The following is a 21,086-nucleotide window of genomic DNA, read 5'->3' on the forward strand; positions in this document are numbered from 1 at the left end:
GTGCGTAACGACCCTCCCCTAGTCGCGTTCAAGTGAATTGCAATTAGCAGTGGCACGCCGAAACGGATGGTCGATGTCGATTAACCGCTGTCGGAAGTGCAGCGGCGCGCGCGAACCATTTCGATCTAACCGTTCGGTGTTTCCCTAGGCGCCGTGTTTCTGCTTCCGAGCGGAGCGAGCGTCGCAGCCAGCTTGACGCGTAGAACGCAATTTGACATTCTAGATCGTCGCATCGATCACTTGAAACGCTCGAGGCAAGGGCCGCCGGCTTAAGTAACAATAAAGGAACCCCTTCTTATCGAAATCCACCCCCACTGTCCATCTGTTTCGGAGGGGGGAGGGTGGTACCGAGCACTTGTGCTATACATGTGTAGTTTCGCCGTCTCCCTTCAGTGTCTCAGCCCTCCGCGCCAATAAATACGAGAATTAATTAACATTAATAATTAAAATAAATAAAAAGCAAGTAAGTAAGTAATTATCTTTCGTTTAAGCGAGTTTGGTCTCTCCTTGGTGCGGTTGCCATTCTATGTATCTCTTTATTGCTCCTTTCTCCATATGATCGTGCCCCCTTTCGCACACACACGCGCACTCACCACACACACACACACACACACACACACATACACACGCGCGCGCTCCTGTTTCTCTCGCAGTACACACTCTCACTCACGCACTCACTTCCGCGCATTCGTTTACATCCCCTTTTCGGTCCTGCGAATCTGCCTGCTTTGCTTTCCCGTTTGCTTCTGGCCGTCTCTTTGAGATGATCTCTGTCGAGCCGTGGCACGATCGACGCGCGGATCCCGCCACATTGTTACAACACGGTGACCGAAGAACGGGAGTCCCGACGAGTGAAGGGTAGAATCTATTTCTGAAGACGGGACCGACTTGGACCGCGCATCGTTCCGAAAGTAGAGGCGTGAAACCGCGTTTCCGTGGGGATGAAAGGAGCCGATCATTGATTATTGCCACAGCTAGGCTGTTACTGGAGCCGTCGATCGCTACGTTCGGAGACTACCCTTCGAATCGTGCACAGAATCCACCCTTCCTGATCGTCGATCGCGCCACGCGATCTGTAACTAATTAAATTGCTTGTGCATTGCTCGCCGCCACCAATGCACGGCTGCTCGTCAGCGCGAAGGACCAGCTCTCCGGCCCTTCGCTGTATCCCTTCGGTTCCCCTCTAGCCCTCTCGGTTTCGGTATATAAATATAGGTTTCTGAACGAAGCTGAGCTAGTTCCCGTTCTCCGCGCCTCTGTTTTGTCTCTCTTCTCTTTTCCTTTCTTCATTATTTCTTTTATCATCCAAGGCGGCGATCTTCAGCGGTAAATTGTTGGCACGTTCGCGGCGGGGCCAGAGAGCTGCTCGATTGGGAGCGACGCGTTCAGATCGGAACTAGATGGTACACGCGATGTGACCGTATACGAGAGCATAGTAAAATAATTATCGTATAATACTATCAATATAATAATATAATTATGATTGCATGTCTCTATGTTTACAAATATGTATATGCTCGCGCGCGTGTCTCTTGCGTCTGTATGTATACATGTATATAAATATATTACAGTTTTACGGAGTTGCGGGTAAAGAAGACGAAAAATATAATCAAACGGCAATGAACTGAACCTCGAGATTACTGTATATGATACATATGTATATATACGCTCGATAAACTTCCTTCTGACCGTCGAAAATGATTTTCTGCTGCTGCGCTAGGTACAATATACAACTGTCGACGCGACATGCATTTGTCTGACCGTTTCTTTATCCTCTCAAACTCTCCCCATCCCTTTCATACTCGATGCATACACGCGGACGCATAAAATACACACTCTCCCACTTGCCATCTCCCCATTCATCCGTATAAATACCTCGAAAAATAATAATAACGATACCAATAACTCAATAATAATAATAATAATAATAATAATAATAATAATAATCATAATAATAAAGACAGCGATAATAATGACAATATATATAATATATATATGTATAATATAATATACGCGTGACAATAAATCTTTTTCTTTAAAACCGTAGCAAAAATTCATGCGACCCAACGGACCAATTGTCTATAAAAGAAAAAAAAAATTTGAAAGAGACGAATCGAGAGAACGAAGAACAAGAGAAGCTAGATAAAGATCGTGCACGGATTAAAAAAAGATCATTGCCCCCCCACCCCCCGAAAAACCCAACGCGTGGTAGTTACTGGAACGGCAGCACCCTTTGCTTTTTTCGTCTTTGGAGGTCACTTAGGAACGTAGACTTGCCCAAAAAAAGGAGATAGAATGCCTCTGTGCAAGAGGACCGCCAAGCATGCAGCGCGAAAAAAAAATTGAATAGGAAAGATAATAGGGAAGAGAAACCCATGAAGAAACCGTGTCATAGAGCCATGTACAAAATAAGAACCTGAGTTGTCACGCGTCGCCGCCCTTGACACGTACACGTTCCACACGCTGAGCCACTCTCGCACGCAACTTCTTCTCGATAAAATCGCGGGGACGTTCGATCACGTCGCGGGAGCCGATGTGTCGCGAAATCGTAAAGATCGTTCAAACTCCTGGTTTCGTGCGTGACTGGCGTGCTCGTTTCGTTTTTCGCGGTCGGCGGGCTGGCGAGATAAAGGGCCCCCGATATTATACAGTTATCTGCTATAAATATGTGTCTCGAAAATATCAAAACTTTTTTTTTAATAGACTTCTCTTCTTTTATTATTTTTTTTTTTTAGTCTCTTTGTCCTTTAGTCCGGGTGCACGCTCGCACCACGTATAAAATTGTATCCCGTGAACCATTGGACCGCGCTTAGTAACTCTATACGGGACCCCCTAGTCTCGTCAACCGATCGATTGCCATTATCATCGCGGTTCCCACCTTTCAATTCTGCTCCGACGTGCTCGCGTTATCTGCGATCGGTCCACCATAGAAAAGTATCAGCAACGTCTCGTTCAACGTCCCCGGGGATGCGGATTGGTCCGAGTTCTCTTTAAAGGGCCCCCTCGGCGTGTCGATCGAGTTTAATTTGATTCCGATATGTTCGACTAAATTGTCACGATGAATTGCTTTCGCGTCTCCCACGATTCTGGTCCAATGAATGATGAGACTTTTCGAGTAGCACGGCGCGTCGAAGCGTTGCTGAGACTTTCCTTCGTTTCCCGCATCCCTTTAGTCGATCTACACTGTTCTCTCCATTTCGTTCCTCCTACGCGCGACGCCATCAAATCGAACTCGCCGTTTTATCGAGAATGACAGAAGTACATATTACACTCAGGCCTCGTATACGTTAAGCCATATCGTTCCCTCAGCTGGCGCTCGCTGGGAAATATTTAGAGATTGTCGCCGAGCAGCGCATCCGCGACACAACGGTTTCTCGCTCTCTGTCGGTGACGGAGAACCAAAGGATAAAAAAAGAAAGGAAGAGAAAACGAGCGATGCGAACGAAAACGAAAGGAAAAACGAAATTGTTAGAGAGAGGCGCGGATGAAGGGTGAATCGTTGCGACCAATACAATCGGAAAAGAACGTTCGTATGTACGGTACAGAAGTAAGAAGTGACTCGGAAAGAACGTTCGGGACAAATTCGGCGGACATACGTAAACATCTCGTGTATCGTGTATTTTAATAATTTTTTTTCTTTCTTTTTTTACCAGAGATAATCCTGATTCTCGATAAGATTTGTGGTAGCAAAAATTGGGGCGGGTCGGCCTGTCGCGCGGAAACGCGTCGACTGGCCACCCTCAAGGCGGCGGCACTCGCAAATACCTATTTACAAAAATATACACATGAGCAACTCGCTTATCCGTTACGCGTTTTGTTTCTTATTTTTTTTTATTTATTCAATTTTCTTCTTACGACACGTGTCACGTGTGTAACGCTAGAGAGCGTGCGCGCTGTATTATCCCTCCGTGTTACACGTTATTCTATTTATTATTTCGTCTGGTGTCTGCTCCCCACGCTCTCTTTCTCTCCTATCACTCTCTTTCTTTCTCTCGCTCTTTCTCTCCCGCTCTCTTTGTCATCTCTTTCCATCCAATCTCCTTGAATCGCACTATGTATAACGTGGTGTGTGTTTATGCGCTATTTATGTATAATTATCTGAATATTTTCTTTTATTTTCTTGTTTCTCATCGCTAGAACCTCTACTTATTTCCCCGTTTAATTCTAAGTAATCGTAAATAATATGTGTATCGGTTGGTTTGCTCTTTTCTTTTCGCCGTTACCGTTAATAACCATTCCTCCTCCTTGTTGCGTATTTTAATCGTTCTAATCTATGTTACCATTTTTCCCCCTTCGTAACCTATCTACAAAAGAGTCGTGTGTCCTACGTTCACGGACGTCAGACGTGGGTATTTTAATAGTGCGTCGGTCGGCGTCGACCGTTGATCTTTATTAAATCGCGCGACGCGTCTTCCCGCCGAGGAGAAAATGCATCGCCTCGATCCTCCTCAGTTCCTTCCCCACCAACCCTTCTTCCATGCACCCTCGCGAGTCTCGCGACCGCCTTTCCTTCTTTGCCTTTGCTAAAAACGAAACGCAGGCGTGACGCGTTGGTTCTCTTTTCTCATTAAATATATTCATATCTATATATATATATATATATATATATATATATATATATATATATATATATTTATAATTATTTATATATTTATATAGGTAATAAACTATATGCATATATGTATATATTTATATATATATATATGTATGTATCCTTGTGTTTTCGTCGCACTCGAATCGCCAAAACGAAACTCATGCTTCAGGTAACGTCGGATGCGGCGCACCGTAAAGCGAGAACACACGGGCGCTTCTGTGGCACTTCTTTATTCCATCTCTTTTTTCCCCAATTCGTCTGCCCCCCTTCCCCCCCCCCCCATCGGTCGGTAATTTACAAACAACGAAATAATAGGGACGAATTACTTTCCCCCGTTTCTCATCTCTTCCTACGTTCGTGTCGATCGTCTTGCTCTTACACTTCGTGTCGCCGTTTATCTCCACCGTTGACGGCGATGCATCCTAACCCCACGCCTCGAAAATAAGTAACGCACGGAGTGCAACGGATTCTCCGCGCACCAAGCATCATCAAGATCCCCCCCCCCCCCTGGCTGTCCCCTTTTAGACGAGTACCTCTGAATTGACTATAAAGTTGGTGCTAAGAGTTTGGGAATAATGCGGAGGCGTTTCTCTGCAACCCCCGGAACGGAGAAACACATGCTCGCTTCTCCTAGGCGCAAGACCGAGTACCAACGGTGTCTCGCTGCTACCCTGGACCACCGAATTCCTAGAACCCCGAGAAGACAGTACTTTTGTCGCCTACCGAGGACGAAGCTCGACTTCTCTCCGGTCGCTCGTCGAAATTTCTCTAACGCGTATCACACCGCCACGACGATTGGCGCTCGCACGACTTTCAGACTCACGAACATCCTTCGACGCCTCCGGCACGTCTTTACGTGTACATCGTCGGATACGTGGCCATGTTTTGCGGGAGAGAAGTGATGTAGTTCGGGGTGGGTGGTCGGGGGCTATGCCACTGTGGTCAGAGATCTCGAAGCTTCTTTATGCCAGCCTGAACGTAGCGCACCAGATCGCGCAGTGAACTTTTCAGCGTGAGGGGTCCCAGTTTTTCATCCAGCTCGATGAAGAAATCTGGAAGAGCGAAGGGGTTGAAAACATTAGCTCCCACCGCGGCTGTACCGTCTTAATCACTCATTAACTAATCGATCAACTCTCGATGGTTACCTCTATGCTTGTCCGTCACCAGAGCGTTCGCCTGGTCCCATAGATCGTGACAGCTCAGCAGCAAGCTGAATTGGTAATTCTGCTTCGCCATAGCGTTGTGAACGCCGAGTGGAACGCTAACGTACGGAGCCGCCTGTGGTTGGCCGGAAGCGGCTCCTCGGTTCGCCAGTTCGCCGCTGCTGTAGCCGGAACTCTGACTGCCAACGGAACCCACAGAACCGGCTGGTGACGGTGTCGGCGACAACGATGGTGTTCCTTGTCCCTCTGGTTGCACCTGTGTCGCCTGAGCAGGCTGCAGATAGAACGAATGCTTTGTTAATTACGTGCCGCTGGCTTAAACGAGGATCTTGTAGAAGAGGAAGACAAGTTGTACGTGGTCTTACCTTTTGATGATAGTCGGTGAGGATTTTTTGGTTCTCCTTGACGTCGTGTTTCCGCATCTTGAAGAGCTTCAAGTATATGAGGGACTGGCAAAACAGGCTGTAACAAGAAGCAGGACAACAGCGTTTTGAGACGCTCGATCGCGATAGAGGAAAGCCTGAAAGTGGCGGCACTCACCTCAGAATGGCCAGCTTGTTATGTATACTGCTCTCCGGCGAGTTGTTCTGCTGGCTCTTGAACTTCGAAGAGATGTACCTGGGGACAGGGACGGGGACAGGCAAGGGGAAATCGGAGATCGCTTTAATTAGGAAGCACTCTTGGCCGTAGTTTTCGCTTAATTAGAGACGTACTCACTTGATGAGACTGAGAGTATCCTTGTACATGGTGAACGACGCCCTCTCCGTGAGAGGATCCGACTCCATGGCGTTGCCGGTGAGCAGGAAGCACAGAACGGCCTCCAGGTAAAGCATACCCTGCGCCGTGAGCTCGCACTCCTTGTCGGCGCTGTGCTTCAGCCGTTTCGCTTCCATCAGGTACTGATTCTGGTCCCTGCACGCGAGCACGCGAGCCGAATTAAACCTGCGGTTCGATCCACGGAGGACGAAGTTCGTCGTAGCAACATTATCGCGGCACTTACCACCTGTCCTGATCCTCCAAAACTTCGTTCTGGGGATTGAAGTAGGAATAATAGACGCGCTGAGGCGGGGGCGGTGGCGGCAACAGGCTGGTGTCAGGCTTTTCTTCCCGCTCGTGATTCGTCGGCTGTATATCACTTTGCTGTTCAACAACATTACCCGCTTAGACCAACAGCCACGACTTTTCGTGCGGGGGGATTTTATAATTGGGGGTGTGTGTGTCGGTTTACCTGACTGGAAGAGGGCCTGGAGGCGACGGACTCGGCGTCAGTGTGTTTCCGCTTTCTCTTCTTCTTCTCTTTGTGCTCTCCCGGCCCCTTGGCCTTCGACTCGACGGAACACACAGTACTCAAACTGGACACGGAACTACAACTGGGATTACGTTTCCTCTTGGGCGCGCTACCCGCACCACTAGCACCACTGCCACCACTACCACCTCCACTAGCACCACCTCCACCAACGGCACCACCGCTAAGCCCGGTGCCGGCGCAACTGTTCTTCGAGTCCGAGATTGGCTCGCCTTTGATCACAGCACGATTCTTATGGTCACCGTCGACCAGCAGCCCTTCGCCGTGGACTCTCGTCTCCGAGGGTAGTTGCTGAGGCGGCGGCGTGTCGACGATCTCGCCTTCCTCGGGCGTGGGAGGCCGGGGAGCCTGCGCGGCCAACGAGGACGACTGCCTAGAGGACGGCCTGGTGTCGGGGAGCTCCGTGCGCTGTCTCACCTCCTGCCCCCTGGATAGCTGTTGCGCTATATGCGGAAGCCTGTTCAGGTCGATCCTGCAGAACAGGCTCGGCACGCCGTTCACGTAGGTGAGCGGCGGGAAAGACTGGATCACGCTGGACGCCTGCGACGACGGCCTTTTGTACGGGCTCTCCCCACCCGTCGGCGTGTTCGCAGAGGCCGTGTACTCCTCCACGTAGATGCCGCACTTACCACCGCCTTTGCCGCCCTTTCCTCCCTTACCGCCACCCTTCCCTCCTCCCATCGAGGACGAGAACACCTTGCGCAGCGTGTCGCTCTTCTTCTTGTCCTGCACGTTGCCCGCGTCTTCCTCTTGCAGCTTCGGGCCCGGACTGTTGTCGCTGTCCGAGTTCTCCGGGGAGGTTGTCCGAGTTGGCGGTGCCCTAGGCCTTGGAGGTACCCTACATTAGGCAGAATAACCGTTAAACTAGCCGCGCTCTTTACTCTACGAAACAGCACCGCAAACGCATACTCACCAGGCAATCTGGCGACTGTTCCTCACCGACACCTCGGACTCGCTATCCGAGTCGGAGCCACCAACGACGTTGGTCACCCTGGAGCTCGATCTCCTTGATTTCGCTTTCGTGGGGCTCTTCTTCTTCTCCTGCTTCTTCGGCGAGTCCGCCAGCTTGCTCCTCTTTATAGGGACCCTTCTCCAGCGCGTGGTGTCGTCCTCGGAGGCACTGTTGTTCTTCCTGGTCGCTGCTGGACTCTCGTCCTCGCTGGAGGAGCCGCTCAGTCTCGTTCGCCTCTTCTCGTTCACCGCAGCAGCGACCACGGGCGAGACTCTCGCTGGCCGATCGCTGTCAGAGTCGCTGCACGCTCCCTGCGATCTGTCGTCGCTTCCGTCGTCGCTGGTCGCGATGGTCGGCTTCGAAATCGGCTGCTTCTTCTTCATAGGACTGCCCACGCCTCTCGTCCTGCTGCGCGGCTTGCCGTTCTTCGAACCGTCCTCCGTGGCCCGGTGTCCGGCCTTCGGACTCTTCGTGGGTTTCCTGGGCCTTCCACGCTTCCTGGCGTCAGCCACCACCTTTGGCTTCTCCACTTGCACGCGACTCTCCTCCGTCGGCTGACTTTTCTCCTGGTCCGAGTGGTGGTCGCTGTCACTCAGCAGGCTGATCATCGTCGCGTTGTGGGTCCTCTTCAGCGCCTCGTCGAGTTTCCAGTCGTGGGCTGCCTTGTCCCTATGCGTTCTGGCCTCTGTCGTCGCGGCTGAAGGGTCCTCTCTCCTGTTGCACTCCTGCTACCAAACCATCCACCTCGTCAGTACACCGAACTACCATCGAAATGCACCTCAGCCAATCGACCAACACTGAAACCTACCTGTGCCTGCTTGGTCTCCGAGTTCTGCTCCCCGTGGGGCATGGCGGTCTTGGTGAAGAAAGAGCTGAGGTTCCACCTGGGCTTCGACTCTTCTATCGCCGGCGGGGGTTCCTCGATCAGATTGTCTGTCTTTGGTGACACCGAGGGAGGTGTGGAGGGGCCCTTGACGGGTTGGGTACCCATCTCGTTGTCGGAATCGTCGCTGCTGTCCGATCCAGAGTCTGAACCGGAATCGGAGCTAGAGCTCGCGCTCCCTGAACTCTGCGGCGCCTGGTCAGGGGGGCTGGGTGGTCTCTGGTGGATCGTTCTGCTCGGCGAGGCCTTAGGCTGCATAGGGCTGATCGGCGGGGGCGAGAGGACCTGCTCAGGTGTCATCTGCTTGGGCGGTGATGACGGTCTGGTCGGGCTGATGGGCCTCGTCGGCGATAGAGAGCCCACGGGTGACAGCCCCATTGGCGACATGGGCGCCAGAGGCGGAGGTGCTGGCGTCATCGCCGGTATCAAGGGTGTCGACAGACTGTGAGGAGGAGAAGGACAAGTTCGTTAACATCTTTCATCCAGTCATCGATCAAACGAGTGGAATTACCTTTCACGCCGCGCTGCATGGGACTTTTATATCAAAACGGTGGTCTATTAAACGGGATGTCGTGGGACTTGTGGGTGGAGGTGGTAAGGGCGTAAAAGTGGCGAAGGATGGAGATGGTATTGAAATGATCCACGGGAACCACCGCTGTATTTCTTGGCTCTCCGAAGTGGGCGCGACAAACGCGCGACGGGTCATAAAATACAATGAACTCCTTTTCCTGGCAATAAAGGGAGGGCAATACAACTGGAGGAGAGGCGAAGCACGTGACAGAAATTACCTCCAAGCAGCGTTACGAATGCCACACTACGGTGCGGTGTAATTTTCAGGGGCTAATCGAGCTCTACGCTAGCTTTAGAGTGCTCGTGCGCTAATTAACGAGTGTATCAATAAACGAGTACTTACTCGACCGTGAGGTCGGGGCTCCTGCTTCTCCTCGTCGTCCTCGACGTCGTTCCCTGTGTAAGAAAAGTGGAAATATTAATTTCGTACAGCAGAAAGGAATTCCCTTCTTCTCGGCAAAGCTTTTCGATGTCTCTAATAGACGGATTCTACATTAAACTTGAAATCTAATCAATTAACTTTCAAACGCAATTACCTTTGTCGCCTCATCCTCGCTGTCGGACAACAGCAGGTCTACCGCCAAATCCCTGCAACCGAAAGAAGCCAACGTTAACATAAGGTTCGCAGAGTCCAGCCATCGACGCCGTGTATTCAAGAGCATGCCCTGTCAAACAGGGAAGCCAAGGGAGATTTACACGGCGCCGTTTAGAGAGAAACAAAGCGGAGGTCGACCGTGTGCTCGGTTCGCGAAATAAAACTCGTTCGACAGAGCGGCCATAAAAAAAAATCGACCCGACGAAAGAGGGAGGAAACGACCCCTGCTCGGGGTATAAGGAGAACGAAGCGCTCTCGATTAGAATCAACAAGAAGAAGAACGTGTACGCGGGGGAAGCGCGTGCCACGGCAACCTGTAGAACACGAACGACGCGAGGCAAGGTAGAAACAATCGTTCATTGATCTCTGAAACTGCTGTTTCACGGGCGCCTCTCCACCGCCAGTTTCTTTGTCACCGAGCCCCGTGCTCCGTGTTTCTCGTGCTCTCCGTGCTGACACTTTCACTTTCGTCTGCCAACAGCCGTGAATCGGGGACGCACAGATTGGATTTAATTAGATCACGAGGAAGAAGTGACTGCAGATTTTGAGACGGAGTATGAGTGATGCTACAGCACTAGGGGACAGTTGCACACTGTAGTGGTGGAAATTTATCGATAGTTGGCACCAGCCATCGATAGTTATCGATAGATATCGATAGTTTTATATATAGGTAGATATGCTCAAGATAAAATTGTAGAAGGAAATTTACATCTTATTATGATCATTAATTTTTATGCTAAATTTATTTACTATTTACTAGTAGACCGACAATCAGTTGTCTCTAAAACTTGTATCGATTGAAGTAACCTAACCTGTTAAGATTTCGTATATATGATATTAATATTAATAAGATAGAATTGTTTTATCAATTTTTTTAATTTTTGTTGAATCTCTGCATAAATATCTTTCATTATATGTTCCCTAATCGTGAATTTACTTGGTATTTTATATTTAGGATCCAAAAGTTTTACAAATTTCCTAAAACCATTATCATTTACGATGTTGAAAGGCTGGAAATCAGTTGCGATCATCAAAGCTAACATTTTATCTAATTCGTTTTTTCTTTCTGATTTTTTTTCATATTCTAAAGATTTAAAAAAAAAAAGAGTTTATGGACGTTATACTGGATTTTGATATTGTTGCATTATTTGTTGATGATTCTGATTCAGAATCTTTTTCTATATTTGGTTGAAATCTTCTAATGTGATCTGCTAAATTGCTAGTATTACCGCTAGTCTTATATTATTTGCAACAAACGTTACATTTTGCTATTTTGTGATCATTTGATCTTGTAAAATACTTCCAGACGTAAGAGGTTTCGCTTCTTTTTTTAATTATAGCTACACCATCGATATTCAATTCATTGAAGTCACTGTCTTCACTTTCATATACATGTACATCTTGTTTTCGCTTCTTTAATGTAATATTTTCTGAGCTATCTTTCTCTACAAAATATTAATAATATGTATAAAAATAAAACTTGTTAATATGCACTTACCAGTTTCTTTTGCTTTTATATTTTGAAATTTTTCCATTGTAAAAGAAGAAACTAGAATACAATACTATATTATATTTAACAATGCTAATAAATTATACCGAAAGTATTCAACATACAAGCAACAAACCACAAATTTAATTAACAATTCGGAAAATGTGCGTGCAGTCAAAGATGGCTGTAAAGTGTCTTCGTAATGACAAAAGACTAACAGTAGGTAGTACGAAACAAATGAAACTCATCGCTTGCAATAATTCAAATTTTAGAATTCGCGGTATCACCTCTACTATCGATAGGGAAACTAAGCTATCGATAGTTTTCGATAGTGAGGACCATCGATAACTATCGATAGTACCATCGATAAATCTCCACCACTGCACAGTGCACCTTGCTTATAAAATATCGATCATTTAATTACACGTCCCCATCGGCGATAAATGTGAAAGCAGATAACGGATCGAATTCGCGAACATATTCATACGTAATCGGGGCACGCAAGGTGTCAGTGTCTCGCGGCGAGCTCTTCTTCGGACTAAATTCAACAGCTCCAAGCCGTATCATTTAAATAACCCAGCCAGGACGTAAAAATAGCTGGCGGTCGTGTGACAGTGGCCCATTCACGCGCCACATTTATCATCGCGGTGGAAAATATCGACGTGCCGTCTATCAGCTCGCGTTTGAATCCGACTCGGGCGTAATCGCGCGTGGAGGATCGCGTCGCGCGTGTACAATCGGGCGCAGAGAGGAAGGAGGAAGAAACGAAGACGAGGGTCCTTTCACCCTCGATCAGCGAGGCACGCGAGCCAAGCCGCGTAGATGCTGCTCGAAAGAACGGACAAAGTGTACAGGAGAGGCTCGCCGTCACGGCAGCGAGCAGAGGGGAATGGAAAGCGGCGAGAAGTGGCTATGGGGAGGCAAGGAAAGAGAGGCGAGCTGGAAGATGAAGAGGGAAAGTACGCGAACCGCCGAACGCGGATGTACCGAGGGTCATCGACCCCAAACACGCTGTCCTGCGTCCTCGTCGATGCTCGTGGATATGGCTGACTGCCCGCGAACGCTCCTAAGCTTGCTTAGCCGCTTCCCCTCTGACGGTGCATCTTCGAACCCGACGGGGAAGCTTGTACATAAACCATCTCCTCTCACAATACACCATACCTCCATCGTACTTTCTCCATACAGTAAAATTATTACAGCGTAATTGAGCTAGGAACGAAGCTGAACCAGCTATAAACCGAATCCTGAAACGGGCACGGTAACGAGCTGCGTCTTCGGGCTTGATTTAGCGTCAAGTGGAACGTCGCTGTGCGTCACGCGTTTGTCAAATCAAGCCGGTATCTTTCTCGAGCCGGGGTTCCCGCGCCGCGTTCTCAGAATTTCGAGCGCGATAAAATTCGAACTCCCCGCGGGCCGATTTGATCGATTTATTAAACGGGATCGCGTTAAAAGTTTTGATTGACTTTGGAAGCGCGCCGGCAGACGCCGCGGCGTGTATAACTTGAGAACTCGGCAGCCCGACGAGCGGCGAGAAAAGTGGTGAAATCGACGAACGGCGCGAAAGAGTTTAACGATCGAGCCCCCTTGGAACGGTACAAATTGCTGGGCTTCGTGGGAACGTTTCCAATTTCGAAGCCTCGTCGTTCGTTTCCTCGCACGGAATCTCTTCATCCACTTTTGGCTCGGTAGAATCGCAAAGTGTGTACAGAGCGGCGTTCAATACAGTTAATCTGTCCGGCTGCAGTGATTAGAAGAATCTACATTTGATAAGTCTGCGCACCGGCTGGCCCTCGCGTGGCCCTGAAGGCTCTTCTAGAACGCATGCAATGCTTCCTAATCGCTCTGACAATGGCGTCTCGAGAAACATTGTGTAATAGGATTCGGTTCAATCGATACGATCCCGATAGACGTGATACCCCGGGAGAACAAGTTAATCGCGACATCATCGTTCAGCTAATGACACCGATTCAACCGTTTTTCAACCACCCGCTGCCACGTTATCCGATTTAGCCTCGGTAATTAGGTAAACTGAGCTGTAAGAGGTTCGTTTGCTTACGTGCTCCTACGAGTTTGCCACGTTTAATTAATTCTCGCAATGCTAGCACTTTTTGCGGCGGTCGATGTGGAGGGTAGAGGCTGGGAGCAAGTAGTCGAGGGCAGCAGGTAACACACGCAGAAGGAAGGGTGGGTTATTCTTCCGAGGGAAGCGAATCGAGGTACTGTCGTGTCACTGATACTTATGCACGCTATGCGAATTTGTTTACAATTAATATGACGCCAAGAAATCGACGCGGACGCTTCCCATAAGCCGTCTTATTGTTAGTCAAGGGAGGTGGGAGAACGCATATCGTTCGGCTTACTGTTTCTACGAGTACTAATTGATTATGCTGAAATAAATGTTGCTGAATAAATACCGTTTCTTTTTAATTTTCCTCCCCGGCCATGCTTCCCAGAATCCCCTCGACTTGCTCCAAGAAAACGTTCACCAACCCCCCAATTACACGCACAATGCGCACACGCGACTCCTCCTCGAGAACGTAGCTCTGTCTTCATGTTTCCCTTTGTCAGTTTCTAAAAGCTCCCAAAGACTAAACGAGCCTCGCTGTATCAACGTATCGCGACAAAAGCGCAAACCCCCGCGCGCGAAGCGTCATCCCCCGGCAAAATCAACCCGAGGAAAACACATCGGGCTCGCGTGCGCCGAGATGAAGGGACGCGCGAACGTAACGAGATACCCGGGTCCTTTGAATAAAACGTTCCATTGAATCGCCGCAACAGAGGAACGATTCGCGCAAAATTTCGCAGTCCCTGCCCGCCCTTTCTCGTTGGCAATTACACGGCCGTGTCGTCAAAGCGTTTAATTCGATGAAAAGGGGCGGGCAGTCGGGTCGCGGCGTAGCAATGTCGCGGCCCGGCTCGCCTTTCTTTTTTTTCCCTACCCTTCTTTCCCTCTTTCCCTCTCGCGTCCTCTCCTCCTTTTCCCCGGAAACGTTTCGCGTTCGTTCCCAGCGGAGCAGGATGCTCGCTCTTTCTTGTCGCGGCCGACACACCGCCGCTTCCTGTTCCCTGCCTCCACACACCACCGAAACGCGACCCCCGCCGGTCGTCTATCCGCGTTTCCCTCTTGCTCGCGTCTTCGCGCGCGCGTTCCGTTCGTTTGACGAGACCGTGCGCGGGCTGCGATGCAGCCAGGATGCACCAGCCGTGTTCTGTTGCACGCTTGGAGGATCAGGCGAGGTTCAAGGAACATTCCGCCGGGGCTTGACAGGAGCGGATTCCTCTTTGATACCCCTTTTCGAGGGGTGAAAGGGGATCCGAGGTCTTTGATTCTCTACGATTGTCTTCGACGAGAATTCATTGAACGATACGAATGATGTCACGACGCATCGTGCGTTGCGAAAGATAAGGGGCTCCCTTGGTACAAGCATCACCGCTTGGAATAGATTCTTCTAATGAGTTACGGATGATAGCTCGACTATTTGTAGATGCGTTTGTGTATGTAAGTTACTCGTTTCAGGTGCTGGTGGTCTCCAACTACGATAGCAAAATCCACTAGCCATTAAAGCAGGAATGATGAGGTAAAGGAAGTATGGATGGTGGGTCGGGGGTAGTAGGGAGGAGCAAGAAGAGCTGGTTAAGTGCAGTGGGACCGCTGGAGGTGGCGATGCAGCAGGGAGGAGGAGGAGCAAGGGACGAGGTTCACGGTGGAACGTAGAATCCACGAGGCAGACTAGCGAGAGCTGCCTGTTGCGAATAACTTCGGAAGTTCCAGCGTGTATACTACCGTGTTCCTATCTCGCTCGCTCGAGAGGTGTCCTCCCTCCCCATTTCTTCCTCCACGGTAAAGCCGTTCGTCCTCTCTTAACTCTACAATCTACTCGACTCTTTTCGTCCTTCGATGCCAGCTTCCATCCCTTTGTCCCTCTTTCGACTAACCCAACGTTCCTCGTCCATCCTAGTTCTCCTCTGTCGTCTCTCCTCGTCCGTTTTCAACCCCCTACACGAGCTTCCACCCCTGACACTCTCACCGTGACCTCCCCTCGCGCCGTCCACCTCCTCTGCTTCCGTTTAACCCCTTATTACTTCCCCTCGCTTCGCCAGGATTCTACTGTCTCTTTTCCCTTGACTTCCTCCTTCCCTCCACCCTCCCTCGCGCCACTCCCTCCCTCCACCCGACAGTTCTCCGTGTCTCGCTTCCTTTCCACCGCAACCCTTCGCCATTTCACTCGTTCCTCCGGTTTCGCCGCTTCTGGTTGTTATACGCCATCTGCATCCGAGTCACCTAGAGCTGCGCTCGGCGTGCACGCGCGCCTCCTCCCAATCCCCGTTCCACCCTCCGCTACGAAAGCGTGCACAGACGCTCGTGGCCACGCGTTCCCGTCCCGCCCGCGCGTTTTCAGCCACCTCCGCAGCCGTGCAACCCGCCACGGAGAAGGGGGCAGACAAACTCGCGACGTCGGGCGAAGGCGCCGCGACGGCCGGCGGCGGTAGTAATTCCAGCTCGGTTCGAGCTGTCTGGCGGGGGCGGGGTTGCAATTTCACGGCGCAACAGGACCAGGGGACGCGAAAAGTATCGACGTTCCCTGGTTTTCAGCAGAAAAATACCCTCGAGTGTAACGAGATTTCGAATTCGAACGTTCCCCGAGCAGAAACGCCCCCCTGTTTAAAATCGATGGAAATATTGAGTCCGAAGTACCTGCTACTAGTGGTGGAGAATTATCGATAGTATATCGATAATTATCGACAGTTTTCAAATATCGAAAGCTATCGATATTTTTATATGACTAGCGATGGTGATCGATAGTATTCTCCCCCACTTCCACTCTGTTCATGACTGACACTATCCGCGTTGGTCGACACTCTAGACAGCGACAGCCATGTTTTAAAATAATAATTATTGTAATAGCCTTTTTTTACTATACGCAGATGATTTAAAGATCTTTAAAAGAATATCCTTTAACGTAATCTTTTTTTTTTTAAATAAAAATCAATTGCTATTTTCGTACACTATTCTTTTTTAAAACACTTCCTATATTCTTCATTTTGAATTCTTTTCTATCTGGCATTGAACATCAATTATATTCAACTGTTGCTAATCTTTTCCAATAAAGATGACGATTATTATACGCTTGTAATATGTAGGTGCATACACGATACTGGATTTATGTTACGGAAACAATCGATAATTATCGATAGTAGGGATCAAACTATCGATTACTATCGACCACCATCGATAATCACGACCATCGATAATTCACCACCACTACCTGCTACGGCTGCTGTTTTAAGGGGACCGACTAACCGAGTATCGATAAAGCCAGAGGAGATTAAACGCAACAGATTCAGACGTCGGGGCAGTAAAATGCGGAGCGGGAGAAGGCGGGACGAGTTGTATATGCAAATGCATACACCGTATACATGTATTATGAGCAGATCGAGGGGCGGAGCTGGCCCGACCACCGGCTTCATTGCTAAAGGAAACATCAAGCTCGCCGATCGGCGCTTACGCTAAAATGTTAACGCGCTCATCGCCGAGGGTATTCTGCTCCGGAACGCTCCGCGACACGTCGATCCGATTGCCGAAAAACACCTCCACCCCCGTGCACAGATAAATAAATATTGCAGGGCTACTCTCGCGGGGCTCCGTCTTCGAGAATATTGATTCCGAAACTCGAGCGCGCGTGCCCTTGACCCTCCCCGGGACAAGTGGCCGATAGGGATCGAGAGCTGCATGAACAGAGCCGTTCACCGAACTGCCCCGCGACCACGAAGGGTGAGCAAGTCGAAAATCCCTGAGCACGGAGAACCCCTCGAAAATTCCGTGCCCGACGTTTCACGCGAGCCGCGTAATCGACGTCGTATCGTCGGCTAAACGGCTCGATTCCGTGAGAACGGCGTCCGAGATAGATTGAATAACAGCACGCTTGTTCCAGTGAAATTGCTTAGGCGCCCGTGCTCGCGCGACCTGGGTACGCGTACCGTTCCGCGATTTAACGCCAGTGAAACGACGCCTGCCAACGCGAGCCCACTTTTGTCTCCAATAGCGGGGGTGAGAGAGTCATCCCTTTCGTACGGGGACGGTAGATAGGAGCGAAGAGTTTCGGGTGGTCCCTTCGTCGGGGGAAGAGCAACGGGACAAACAGGATAACGAGATTCCTCCGATCATCGGCGCGACCGGGTCGACTGTTTTAAACGAGGAGAAGAGAGAAAACCAGTTAAGAGCGTGCAAACGGAGGCGGGGACCCGTTGATGGTCCTCGATCAACGATCCCTGATCCGGCTTAATCCGCGACTTAACGCCATGGGAAAGCTGCGGCACATTCAGACGGACACGAGGGAAAAAGTCTCCTCTCTCGCCCCCTTCAAGCGGCGCGCGACGCGTACGATTTATCATTGACGATCGAGCTCGACTTGCGCCTCGGGACAATTCCGTCGAGTATCGAGAGAAGGGCTGGCTAGAGAAGTCTGATCGATGACAGTCCTTGAATGTAACAGCGTTCGTGACGCAAATGCTGCGTGTCGCGGTGGCGCTCTCCGATTCTACATCCAATCCCATGGTTCGTAATTCCTAGCGTTCGGACGCTGCGCAGAGACGAGTGGGTCGTGCAAGATTTCGGGGGTGGCTCGTTACTCTTCCGAGACAGAGGCAGCGCCGCGAGAGAAGCGGCTATTCGTTTCTGATTGCACGTTTCTCTGCCCCTCGTCGGATAGGAAGGATCGAGGCGAGGTATTCCTGCCTCGAATTCCTGATTGGAAGCTTCAGGTAGTAGCCTCCGACGTCTCCCCCGTGGAAACGAGGGCCCACGACTCAAGCGTGGCTGTATCTTTCGTACGATACATGCAAATTCAACGGGAGCATCGTCCACGATGTTTACCCCTTATCTCGAGTCTAGATTTACCTTTCAGAGGCCACAGCAGCCGCGCTCTATTTCTGAACGCGTCATGTACGACGTGAAAAATATCTATACGACCGCCCACGCGAGCGACTTTATCGTTCGATGGGACAGGCAACGGTTCAAAGATTCCACGTGTCACAGAGGCTGAGCAGTAGATCACACAGACCTTCTTTCATCCCAGTGAATGTGCTCGGTGCTGAAAAAAAGCCGTCCAGCAGAGCCTACAGAACTGCGAAACTGTCTCGGAATTGAAAGCAGCTCGCTAGTCGGAGCACGATAATTAAATCCCGATCGCTCGTCCGATGGCGCAAAAGCGCTCCCGACGTTCGCCCGGAGCTTGTTGTCGGGTCGCTTCTGCGAGACTACGAAAGGGGAGCGAGAAGTCGAACGAGGCGACGTGTTCTACAAAGGTTAGCGGACGGTATTACGAACTTTCCTCCCCCAACGACTTCCACGGGGTTTATTAGTTTGCCCGATAACCATCTCGCTGCACGAAGGAGGAGGAGGAGGAGAGACGGTGCTGAACCGCGCGACACGAATACTTTAATCGAGCCAAGATCCCGGCCAGAAAGGTCACGGGTTAATTCTATAATTTCGATTAATTTTACGAGAAGGAACTTATTCCCGGGTAACGAGCGCGCCCCTTCCCCTCGACTGGATTCGTGAATCGTTTCCCCGGCGGGAAGATTGAATTTAAGGAATTACCCAACGAGCTGCCCGAGTCGATCACAGAATTACAAAATCCCATCGGATCCAGGCAGCCCCGAGCAGCAGGCTCTTTCTCTCCTACGATGTGTTTGTCGAAACACAGTTATCAAAACGGGGAACGTAAGTAGCCGGCCGATAAGTCGCGGCTGCGCCGGCACGCCAACGCGATAACCGCTCGTGCTAGGATATTAAGAGGGATAAGCCGTGGAAAGACAAAGTCGAGCGAGGGAGAAAAAAATTTGTCGCTTTATCGCGGCCCGAAACGAGCAGCGAAATCCCTTATCGTTCCGCACAGCTCGAGTCGGACGTTATCGGAATTGGACAAGGCCGCGAGCCAGCCGCCTGATAACGCATGAGCCGCCTCTCGCCTTCTTGCATATCGTTCCCAAGGAGGAAAATAATCGCCCGTTCATTCGCGCTCTATCGTCCGCGAGGGATCTTTCCTCGAACTTGCTGCAACCCCAGCTGCCCGTTAATTCGAGCCAGGCGAATCGCGCGACGAGCCCCGAACTTCGCTTAACGAGACGTCGACGACACGCGGGGCCACACAGGCTCGTTTACGCAAGACCCGATCGCGGCAGAAAACTCACGTCGATAAGCGATACGACCCAGTTTTCCATCGGGCAACTCCGTCGGGGTTATTAGGGGCAGTTACGGTGGTCGAAGCCGAAAAACCCTCGAGCCTCGGCGGGAGAGAGGGTTCAAAGTGGAGGACGTGTTCTGCCTACCGTTTTCCAGGCTCGTTAATGTTCTTTCTCGATCGACCAGGGGCGCAGAGTTGAACGGGTGGAACGCGCCGATTTCACGAAATCGTTCCCGATATACGAAGACACCGATCGCTCCCGCTAATCTCTCGATATTGCCCGGCCGCGCGCTGCCCACCCTTAATGCGATTTACAGCCGCTGAACATTATAGTCCCTCGATTTTATTTACGATTCCGGGAGAGTAACGCTTATCCCGTCCCCCTGGTCGAACCCCACCGGGGAAACTTGGATGATATTGTTACGGATTCCTCGGACCTTTTCGGCTCCGTGATCGGCATCGGTGATCCTGGCTCGTGGAAATTGCGCAGGGTGTTGTAAAATCCAGGACGCCGGGGGGGTGGGTGAGTTGGAGCGTTCGATTGATCTTTTACGAGTTTACTGACGTTGGGAAATCTCTGCTCCCGTGCGCCGTGGCTAGTCAGCGCTTTCATCTTGGGACGTGGCAAAGTTCACTCGACCCACGGTCTTTTATTTCCCATTTATCGCTACTGTTTACGTCACCGGCTCGCGCGTGATCGTTCGCTTACACGAAGTTGGACAGAAGACAGGAGGGATGTCACAAGAACGTCCCACACTATTGAATGACCGCAGGATCGGACGCGCCGAAGGTGGACGTTACAAAAGCCCGTCGCGGAAGGCGCAATCGGCTGGATCATAAAAGACACGCGATAGGTGGGTCGTTGGTGGAGAGGAAGTTTGCCAGGCGGGCCGAGGAAACAGTGGCACAGCTTCCTGCCGACGCGTGGGAAACTTCCAAGTATCTTCGCCCTGCTGCATGACAGCGCATCGAGCCTCCCGTGCTTCCCACCTCCGCGAAACTCGCTCGCGACGAACGCGCCCCGTGTTACAGTGAATGTCCCAATTTCTGCTCATTTAAGAGGTTAATCGTCATAAAGAGGGTGTAAAAAATTTGTTTGCGATCAGAATTTGATGAGTAATTGATTAATTCTTTAATAATAAATCTACCAGTTCAAAAACTATTTAAGAAAGATATTTCAAGGTGCTTAACTATTAGTAATTTGTAGTTAAATACAATGCTCTAAACATCCGTATTTCTGCTCACGGAAAATAGCGATGTACGCATTTCTACTCACCATTTGTACCAATTTCTGCTCACAGTCTGCAACAGTTGTTACGTACGCAGACCTATCTTTGATCTTTTTAAC

General features: G+C 50.2%; 1 protein-coding gene across 6 annotated transcripts in view; it reads right to left on the reverse strand.

Moving 5' to 3' along the window:
• Window positions 1-1,317: 1,317 nt before the first annotated feature.
• Window positions 1,318-21,086, reverse strand: part of Lilli (AF4/FMR2 family member lilliputian) — a 157,993-nt gene continuing 138,224 nt past the window's right edge. For 5 of the 6 annotated variants that reach the window (XM_076820458.1, XM_076820459.1, XM_076820462.1 and 2 more), the window contains 11 exons: window positions 10,005-10,056; window positions 9,812-9,864; window positions 8,824-9,340; window positions 7,977-8,743; window positions 6,986-7,901; window positions 6,758-6,897; window positions 6,475-6,669; window positions 6,298-6,375; window positions 6,123-6,219; window positions 5,740-6,031; window positions 1,318-5,646 (listed from right to left, as the gene is read on the reverse strand). In XM_076820458.1, the coding sequence (XP_076676573.1) occupies window positions 5,537-5,646; window positions 5,740-6,031; window positions 6,123-6,219; window positions 6,298-6,375; window positions 6,475-6,669; window positions 6,758-6,897; window positions 6,986-7,901; window positions 7,977-8,743; window positions 8,824-9,340; window positions 9,812-9,864; window positions 10,005-10,056 (3,217 nt within the window). In that variant the 3' untranslated portion in view covers window positions 1,318-5,536. The remainder of the gene's footprint in view (window positions 5,647-5,739; window positions 6,032-6,122; window positions 6,220-6,297; window positions 6,376-6,474; window positions 6,670-6,757; window positions 6,898-6,985; window positions 7,902-7,976; window positions 8,744-8,823; window positions 9,341-9,811; window positions 9,865-10,004; window positions 10,057-21,086) is intronic. The other variant, XM_076820460.1, reaches the window with a different exon arrangement.

Source organism: Andrena cerasifolii, chromosome 9, assembly GCF_050908995.1.
Source record: "Andrena cerasifolii isolate SP2316 chromosome 9, iyAndCera1_principal, whole genome shotgun sequence".
Taxonomy (NCBI): domain Eukaryota; kingdom Metazoa; phylum Arthropoda; class Insecta; order Hymenoptera; family Andrenidae; genus Andrena; species Andrena cerasifolii.